Source organism: Acanthamoeba castellanii, assembly GCF_000313135.1.
Source record: "Acanthamoeba castellanii str. Neff unplaced genomic scaffold scf7180000084749, whole genome shotgun sequence".
Taxonomy (NCBI): Eukaryota; Discosea; order Longamoebia; family Acanthamoebidae; genus Acanthamoeba; species Acanthamoeba castellanii.
Genome location: NW_004457364.1, coordinates 28,988 through 37,780, shown reverse-complemented (window position 1 = coordinate 37,780; position 8,793 = coordinate 28,988). Strand labels below are relative to the sequence as shown.

Below are 8,793 nucleotides of genomic sequence, written 5' to 3'. Positions count from 1 at the left end.
GCGGCAGGAGTAGGAGTAGGAGGAGTACCGGAGCTGTAGGCGCGTAGGGAGCGGCAGATGGAGAGGGCAAGGGAGTAGTAGTAGGAGTACCGGGCAAAGTCCGCCAGGGCGAGGGAGTAGTGGCCCAGGGCACGAAGGCCCTCGGCCACCTCGATGGCGTGGACATCGAAGAGCGCCCCCAGGTGTGCCCGCGCCCGCTGGTAGTACTCCTCGGCACGCTTGGGCTCCCCTCGAAACTGTGCCGCTGTGCGTGTCATGTGGTGCGTGTGGTGCGTGTGGTGGTGGTTGTGTCGTGTGCGTGTGGTGCGTGTGAGGCGTGTGTGCGTGCGTCGTGATGGGTGGTGGTAAGCACTCGATGGTGAGGGGATAGTTTGCTGCAGAGTCGTGTACCGAGGGCGAGCACGGCGAAGACGTTGAGCAGAAGCGGGTTGGCGCGGGCTTCGTCGTCCTCCTCCCCGCACGCCTGCTCACACAGCAATATATATACAGCAACACACAGCAACACACACACAGCAAACAACACACACACACACAGCGACACACACAGCAACACACACAGCGACACACACACACCACACCGAGCGACGACATAGGCACACAACGAAAGTCAGTCAGTGGGGGAGAGAGAGAGAGGGAGGAGGAGAGGAGGAGTAGAGGTGCACTCTAACGGGTGGCACGCACGAGGGCGAGGCGCAGGGAGTCGGAGCGGGTGGCGGCCGGGTGAGTGAGCAGCCAGGGCCACACGTGCTGGTCAAAGTCGCTGGCGAGCAGGGTCAGCTCGGCCAGCCCGCCCAGCCACGCCTCGGCCGGCCAGGGGCCAGCTGCCGGCTGCTCTCCTCGCACCCGCTTGCGTGAGAGGAGGCCTCCGCTATTCATGCTCGCACCACCGGCAGCACCACCAGAGTGGCCACGAGCTCTAGGGAGCGCGGCACGGGCCACAGCCAGCATTCGGTGGTGGCGCGTGCTTGCTTCGATGTCCTCTCTCCATCCCTCTCTTTCCTCTCCCGCTACTGCTGCGGCTCTGTTGGGGCGTAGCACGAGCGGTAGCGGAGCTTCTTCGGCTGCGACTGCTGAAGGAGGCGGCTGCTGCTGGCGCCTTCTTTTCTTTCCGTCGACGAGGGAGGAGGAGGGAGCCTCCTTGGGGAGACCTGGGCGGGCGGCAGGAGCGGGGGCGGGCACCACCAGCAGAGCCGTCTTGGCTTCCAGCTCTCGCGTGGTCCACGTCGCTGCCGCCACCAGCTGCTGCAGCAAGGCGGCAGAGCATTGTGTGGCCTCCGCCTCTTCAGAGGCCAGGCACCCCTCTTGCTCGTGGTGAGGCCAGGCGGCGCGCAGAGTTGCTCGTGCCTCCCCCATCTGGCCTTTTTTTTTCTTTTTCTGTACATCAACACTCGCAAAAGCAGCAAAAGAAAAATCACAAATAATGTGAAAAAATAATGAAAAAAAATAAATAGCCTTCGTTCTCCTTTCGCCACAAAAAGAGAAGCCGAGATGGATTTGTACATCACACCCCCTTTCCTCTTTTCTCCGGGTGCCGAGCACTAACTTGCGTTGGGGTGGATGACAGCGACTTCCTTATCAAGGTGGTGCTTGTAGGTGACGCGAGCGTCGGCAAATCGTACGACTCCCCCCCCCAGCGTTAGGACTGTGTTGGTTCGCTTTCTCAAGCACGTTTGCTGCTGCTGGTGGTCCATTGCCCGCAGGTCGTTGCTGCTTCGGTATGCAGACAACGTACATACACAAGACCCCTTCCCTTGTTTCGTGTGCTCGTGTGTAATGGCTGGCTGAGTGCGTGGTGGTCGCAGACGTACGTCGGGCAGAGCATGCCCACAATAGGGGTGGACTTCAAGATCAAGACCCTCACCGTGGACGGCCAAACGGTCAAGCTACAGATATGGTTGGTATACACCTACACGTGCCTCAACTCCACGCGCCTTTGTTGGCCTCACCTCACCGTCTTCTGGCAACCCACCCACCCCCAGGGACACAGCAGGCCAAGGTACATCGAGTCGTTCACCACCGCACTCCCTTCACCCGCCTGTTTCCCGTTGCTGTCCTCTCCCTGGCCTGCCGCATTGCTCACCCTCCTCCCGCACGTGTGCGCATACATGCCACGTACGCGTGTTGCGCACTCCTCGGCCCCATGACAGAGAAATTCCGGTGCGCCACGCGCCACCCAGCGATCATTCGAGTCCGCTATCTGTGCTGACATCGTGATTATCATTTTTCTTGCCATGCTACACGACACACGACACACGACACACGACACACGACACACGACACACGACACACACGCCAGGAACATCACGACTTCGTACTATCGGGGGTAAACTTCTCCAGCCCTGGGGCACCTGAAGGCGCGGCGCTAGTGGTACTCGTGCGCGTCTCTTTCAAGAACCTGTCCTCACACTGGAAGCGCTCCTCCACAGGGCCAACGGGATTATTCTCATCTATGACATCACCAGCGAACGAAGCTTTCAGAGCGTCAGCAGCTGGCTGCAGGAAGTCAACCGCTACCTAGGCCACAAGTCCGACGTGAGGAAGCTGCTGATTGGTACGCTGCTGCTCCCGCAACGTCCGCTGCCCTGGCCTCTCCTTTGCGTGCTTGCTTGCTTGCTTGCTGCCTCTCACGCGGCCCGGTCGTTGGTCAGGCAACAAGGCCGACCTCGAACACGAACGGCAGGTCTCCACGGAGCAGGGCAAGGTGGCCAAACTCTCCTCTACGCCAGCACAAAGGCGCCTTTGTACTCACACCAACTCTCATCTCTCTTTCTCTCTCTCGCTCTTCTCTCGCTGTCTGTTTATGCCAGGCCTTTGCAGAAGCGAATGGTCTCCCCTTCTTGGAGGCGAGCGCAAAGAAGGACATCAACGTGGAGCAGATGTTCCGCTCCCTGGCCGAGGCCGCCGTGAGGTACGAGAGCACGCCGGCCTCCTCCTCCCGTTGTGGTGGTGGTGGTGCACCACTGGCCATTGGACCAACGCAGTCGTATCGCGCAGGCGATCTTCATCCACGATGCCTCGCCTGGAGCCCGCTGCACGCACCGACGTCGTGCGCCTGCAGGCCGGAGATGCTGCCACCCACCAGACCGGACCTGGTGCCTCTTGCTCCTGTTAGCGCACCCCCCTTTTTTTTCCGTTTACCCTTTCCGTCCAATCATAAAGAAACAACAGGGCATGTTAAAAAAAAACAACCTGATAACAATAATAATCATGCTAAAAGCAGCAACAGCACATCACCTCATGGACCACCAAGACCAGCGCCAACAACAACAACACCAGCAGCAGCAGCAGCAGAGGGAGGAGCTGAAGGAGGGCGGCAATGTCCCGGCATCGCTCCTGCTGCACACGGGCAACGTGCTACAGGTCCTGCCCGCCCTCGCCCCCCACGCCTCGCCTCGAACCGAGGTGCCTACGAGCTGCCCATGCCTCCCCCCCAATCTATCACCCAATCTTCCTCTCTGTCGTGCTGCCAGGCACCTGTGCAGCTAACTTGTATACAACCGGCTGCTGCGCTGCGGGTGTGGTGCTGTGGTGCTAGCAGCTGCTGCGCATGTGCGAGGTGGCGCTCTACCGGAGCCAGCAGGGAGCCCTTGAGGACCGCCGCGCCTTTGCCATAGGCGCGCAGCACCAGGACGTCAAGCTCACCGTCAAGCTGTTCCTGGGGGAGGGCGCTGGTGCCAGCCAAGCACAGGCCCAAGTGCGGGAGGCCGTCGCTGCGCTGCTCCGGTGCGTGTGCCTGACCACACGACACGTGGGTCTTCGCGGTGCATGCACGGTCGTCCAGTTCTCACTCTGTCTCACTCGCGTGCATTGGCCCCCACGCCCCCCCCCCCCCCACGTGTGTAGACATCTGGAGGTGGAGTTCGTCGACACGCTCCTGCTGGCGCCGCCTCCCTCCTTCACCTCCTCGTCCTCTTCCTCGTCCTCGCTGCTGCGGGTCTCACCGGAGGCGGCCGTTGACGAGCTGCTCCTGCCCGCGTGGCGGGTGCTTGCCCCCCCCCCTCCTGTGCATGCACCAGTCCCCATAGCAGTACCTGCTGCTGGCTGCTGCTCAACACCCTCCTCCCCCCCGACAGGCGCTCGAAGAACTGGTGGCGGACGGCCGCCTGCGCACGCTTGGCACCTGCGGCCTTCAGCAGGCAGCGCTGGCTCACTTACACGCCCTCGCCACGGTAGCCACCCTCCTCCCCCCCCCACAAACAAAGATCTTAGGGTGAAGGAATGCCGATAATGGGTGGTGGGAATGGGGCGGCCATACTAACAGAACGCTCTTTCTCTCTCGCCCGTGCGGACACAGGTCAAGCCACGCACCAATCAAATCTACACGAACGAGCTCACCACGGAGACACGGACCCTGCTCGCTTTTGCCAAAAGCCACCACATGTCGCTGCTCGCTCTACCCGAAGACGCCCACCTTTGTACGATACGCTCTCACTTGGGCAAGCACAGCTCTTGACGTTCGCTTCCACTCATCCCCGTGAGATGCGCCCTGTATGGTGGGGATCAGCGGTCGGGGACATCAACGTGGACAGCCTGCGCGCCAAGTACCCCTCCTCGCTGGGCAAGGACGGCCACTGGCGAGTAGATTGGCTGGCCCGCTACTGCGGCGCCTACAAGTGCCGGACCGCCCTTGCGAGGAAAGGGTAATCACACACGACACACACGACACACACACACACGGCCTACATCTCTCGTGCCAGCGATCGCTGACAACCAAGTGCTCGTGTGTGTGCTGGCAGGTACTTCGTCCAGTGCCGCAACCAGAAGTAAAGCTTGAATTTGGGTCGACCATGGAACTTCAAAGTGAATTCGAGGAATGTGCTCTTCTGGCGCCATTTTTCGATTGCGAAAAAGAACAAAACAAACCAGAGATGAAGAGATGCTGCCTCACGGCCACCGAGCACATGTGCGTGCCTACGCAATGGTTCGTTGTGGATGCGACTGGCAACCATCGCTACGTGGATCTTATTAAACAGACCAAAGGTCCTAATCGCAATCCCACATTTGCCCAATTCGAATTTGCCTGCTTGCCGCCCGAGGTAAGGCCGGATCTGAAGAAGAGGTGGTGATGGGCGCAGGCGCGTTTGGCAGCGTCGACTACATACGCGTGCCCTGGTTTCTTGACGATGAAAACGACGTCGATGAGGCAGACGACAACCTCGCTTCCGGGCCGCGGTCCATCTACGCACGCGCACACAAGATGACGGAGACGGAGCTCAAGCAGCAGTTGGTGCAGATGCGGCCGGTCATACTGGAGCACCTGCACGCCACGTTCAACCAGAGGAGGAGGGGAGGCCCGACCCTCCCGGGCGGGGGCGCCGGGACGAGGGGCCGGCTGGTGGTGTTTGTCGTGGGCGACCTGGCCAACCCGCTCAGCCGTCTCCTCCTGGAGGAGCTGCCTCTCGACCTCACCGCCTTCATCCACTGGAAGCTCGGCCTTCACCCCGCCCTCGTGCGCTGCGCCCTTGGCGGCGGTGCCCTCCCCCAGGACCGAAACAGGTGCGATGACTGCCAACCCCTCTACTCTCTCTCTCTCTCTCTTTCTCTCCTCCTCCTCCCGCATGTGCGCTCTCGCGTGCATCACGTTTGTGCCATACTTGTGTGGTGGTGGTGGTGGTGGTGGTGGTGGTGGTGGTGGTGGTGGTGGTGGTGGTGGTGGTGGTCGTGGCGTTTGCCGTTGTGCGCTCACCGGTTGGCGGATGCGCCTTTGTGAGCACAGCTTCCTGGCGGGCATGGAGCGCCAGTACTTCAATGCCGAGGAGCGGTTGGCGCGCACTCCGGCACATGTTCGCGCGTGGCGCACCAACGACTTCGACACCTGCATTCTCGGAGAGTGCGAGGACCGATTCAAAGGCAAGCCAATTCTCTCTCTCTCACTCACTCACTTGTGGCTGGTTGCGCACGCACGCACGCACGCACGCACGCACGCACGCGGCACCGGAGTCATCTGCTTACTGCCGCCACGTGGCCTTGCCTACGTACAGAAGTAATGGCGCGCCTTCTTGCGCTGCACGTGGCTGACATGCAAATCATCGGGCAGCAGGTCTCGCGTCAGCATCTCGCCCCCGGTGGTAATAACACACGACACACCACACGACACACACCACACCACACACACACACACCTCACACACCACCACACACACACAACACGACACACCACACACACACGCACACACCACACACAACACACACCACACACACACACACACACACCACACACACACACACACACACACACACCACACACACCACACACACCACACACACCACACACACCACACACGACACACCACACACGACACACCACACACACACACACACACACACACACCACATACACACACACATCACAATTTGTTTCTCTTCTCCTGCCTTCGTCTCGTGCACGCGCGTTGGTCACCACCGATGGTGGGGACGGGGCCGCAGAGGTGCTGGTGATGGACCCGACGTACCGCTGGCGGCGTGTGAATTGGTTTGCCCTGGCACAACCCGACGTGGTGCCGCGGCTTTGGCGCTTCACGAACGACCCCGGCTCCGACGAGTCCGAGGCTCTGCTGGACCTGCTGGACGGGACCCGGAAGATTGCGCAGGGCGGCGGCGGCCTCCAGCTCAGGCGAGAAGCCAACTGGCAGCACCTGGGCCTCGTGGAAGAAGGTGCGTGCCGCCTCTTCTCCTGACATTCTACAAGATTTTTGCTGTTCGAGGCGCGCGTTGCGTTGCGTTGCGAGTTGACCACAACCACCAACGTGGTGGGCAGTCTACACCAGGCCCTACACGCTCTGCGAAGAGGACGAGTACAGGGTCACGGCGGGGGACGAGCGTACGCGCAGGGAGCTGATCCACTACCTCCAGAAGACGAAGCTCTACGAGGAGAGCCTGCTCCAGATCCGCAAGGTGCGGGAGCAGTGGGCCATCACCACCCGCGACCACGCCGACGACGCTACGACGGCCGCAGACCAGCAGGTGGCCGCCTCTGCCGCCTCTCCTGCTCGCCTGCGCAAGACCGTTTCGGCGGCGTCCCTCCACCTGTACTCGTCGTCGTCGTCGTCGGCCAACCCTCTGCTGGCCCCCGACCGAGCGCGCGAGGAGCAGGCGCCGCAACTGCCCATCATCTACCTTAAGCTCGAGGGGATGGCCCTCCTGCAGCTCGCCCGCGAGGAAGAGTCGCGCGCCCTCCTGCAGCAGTACATCGGCATCCTCCTGCGCCGGGAGGTGCGCACAGCCCCCACCACCCCCGTCCCAACCCTCCTCCCCGCCCCCGACTCCCGCATTACGGGCGAGCGCGACTGACGCACGCACGCACGCACGCACGTTCTTTTCCTTCTCCTCTCTCTCTCTTGTTTATTGGTTTGGTTGGTTTGGTTTTGATGGCTGCAGGAGACGGAGGGGCAGCTGTCGCTGGCCCACAGCCACGAGATCGCCACCCTCGCCCTCTACGAAAAGGACCTGCCGCTCGCGCGCAAGTACGCCCTCAAGGCCATCCACGCCGACAAGACCCACATCCCCTCCTACAAGGTACGTAGTACGACACGCGCACAACTGCCGTGTGGTGTGCGCGTTACACAAATAAATGTCGCCCGCGCTCCCGCACTCACGGCGCGGGGCGCGGGGTACTTTCTGTGCGGCGTCACGCTCGGCAGACGCTGGTGCGGGTCATCCAGCAAACCGGGGAGAGCACGCACGCGGAGGAGGAACTGGCGTTCTCCTTCTTCGTGCAGCTGCTGCACGACAGCCGGCAGGCGGAGGACTACTACCGCTACATGCAGGAGCACTGGCCCCGGGCCTACTTTGCGCTGGCCTACCAGGGCCTCTTCCTCTCCGAGGTCAAGGCCAAGCTCGCCGGCAAGCCCCAGGACCGCGACATCTGCCTCCGCGAGGCCGAGCACGCCTTCCGCCAGGCCGCGCGCATCCTCGCCGCCAAGGGTATCTCTCCCGCGAGGCAGCACACCCACCGCGCACACGTCGACGCTCCACACACACACACACACACACAACACACGCGCTCCTCACTCATTCTCTCTCTCACACACACACGACCGCAGACAAGCTGGATGCCAAGGACGGGTGGATCCTGGGCAGCTTCGCCACGTTCCTCTTCCAGCACCGGTACGCGCCCGGCGAGCTCGGTCGTGAGGCCACCCTCGAGATCGAGAACCTCTACTGGCGCGCTCTCAGCGCAGATGCCGGTACGCCCTCCCACCGCCAACGATGACGATGACGGCGGGCTGCAACGGTTGGCTCACTTCACTCCACCATCTGCTGCTGCTGCCAGACAATTTGGTGTGGCACGCCAACTTGAGCGGCTTCCTCCTCTCCTGTGGGCGGAGGCGCGAAGGCCTCGACATGCTCGACGAGCAGGTCATCCCTCGCCTTTCCGCCGAGGAGGACAAGGTGCGCACACGTCCCCCAAAACACGCGACGTGCAAGCTCAGCAGTTCATTTCTATGTACACACGTTTTCATGTCCGCAACAACATGTTTTCATGTCAAGGACTCGGCCTTGGGGCTGGAGGCCTGGTTCTACGTACTCTGCTATGCTCCGGAGCGGCGGGGCGAGGCCATCGACCACCTGCGCGGCTACCTCAACGCCGGCGCCCGTTCCCACGGCTGGTACCCCACACCACCCACCGCTGCCTCTCCCTCTCTCCCTCTTCCTCTGTCGTGTGTCGTGTGTGTCGTGTGTTTATGGATCTGACCCGCCCCCGTCCGTGGCTCGTCTCGTCGGCAGGGACCTCGCCCTGCACGTGGAGCACGCCAAACGCGAAGGCGACCACGAGGCTGTCTGGCTGGANCGC

At 61.9% G+C, this 8,793-nt stretch overlaps 3 protein-coding genes across 3 annotated transcripts in view; 2 read left to right on the top strand and 1 right to left on the bottom strand.

The window, feature by feature from the left end:
- ACA1_191710 (uncharacterized protein) overlaps nt 1–876 on the bottom strand; it is a gene marked incomplete at both ends in the record, with an annotated part of 1,861 nt that extends 985 nt beyond the window's left edge. Inside the window, 3 exons of the mRNA XM_004336428.1 lie at nt 29–244; nt 391–463; nt 682–876. Coding sequence (XP_004336476.1) covers nt 29–244; nt 391–463; nt 682–876 — 484 coding nt within the window. The remainder of the gene's footprint in view (nt 1–28; nt 245–390; nt 464–681) is intronic.
- A 944-nt stretch (nt 877–1,820) lies between these two features.
- On the top strand, nt 1,821–4,767 carry ACA1_191700 (Ras subfamily protein; the record flags this gene model as incomplete). The annotated part of the gene is made up of 12 exons (XM_004336427.1): nt 1,821–1,996; nt 2,427–2,551; nt 2,649–2,701; nt 2,808–2,908; nt 2,995–3,092; nt 3,227–3,402; nt 3,539–3,723; nt 3,844–3,982; nt 4,074–4,169; nt 4,295–4,415; nt 4,505–4,640; nt 4,737–4,767. The coding sequence occupies 12 exons, from the start codon at nt 1,821–1,823 to the stop codon at nt 4,765–4,767; spliced, it is 1,437 nt and encodes a 478-aa protein (XP_004336475.1).
- A 1,219-nt stretch (nt 4,768–5,986) lies between these two features.
- The window catches only part of ACA1_191590 (uncharacterized protein), a gene marked incomplete at both ends in the record, with an annotated part of 4,507 nt that continues 1,700 nt past the window's right edge, over nt 5,987–8,793 (top strand). Inside the window, 9 exons of the mRNA XM_004336426.1 lie at nt 5,987–6,065; nt 6,426–6,653; nt 6,757–7,211; nt 7,377–7,514; nt 7,640–7,922; nt 8,042–8,185; nt 8,272–8,390; nt 8,490–8,608; nt 8,727–8,778. Coding sequence (XP_004336474.1) covers nt 5,987–6,065; nt 6,426–6,653; nt 6,757–7,211; nt 7,377–7,514; nt 7,640–7,922; nt 8,042–8,185; nt 8,272–8,390; nt 8,490–8,608; nt 8,727–8,778 — 1,617 coding nt within the window. The remainder of the gene's footprint in view (nt 6,066–6,425; nt 6,654–6,756; nt 7,212–7,376; nt 7,515–7,639; nt 7,923–8,041; nt 8,186–8,271; nt 8,391–8,489; nt 8,609–8,726; nt 8,779–8,793) is intronic.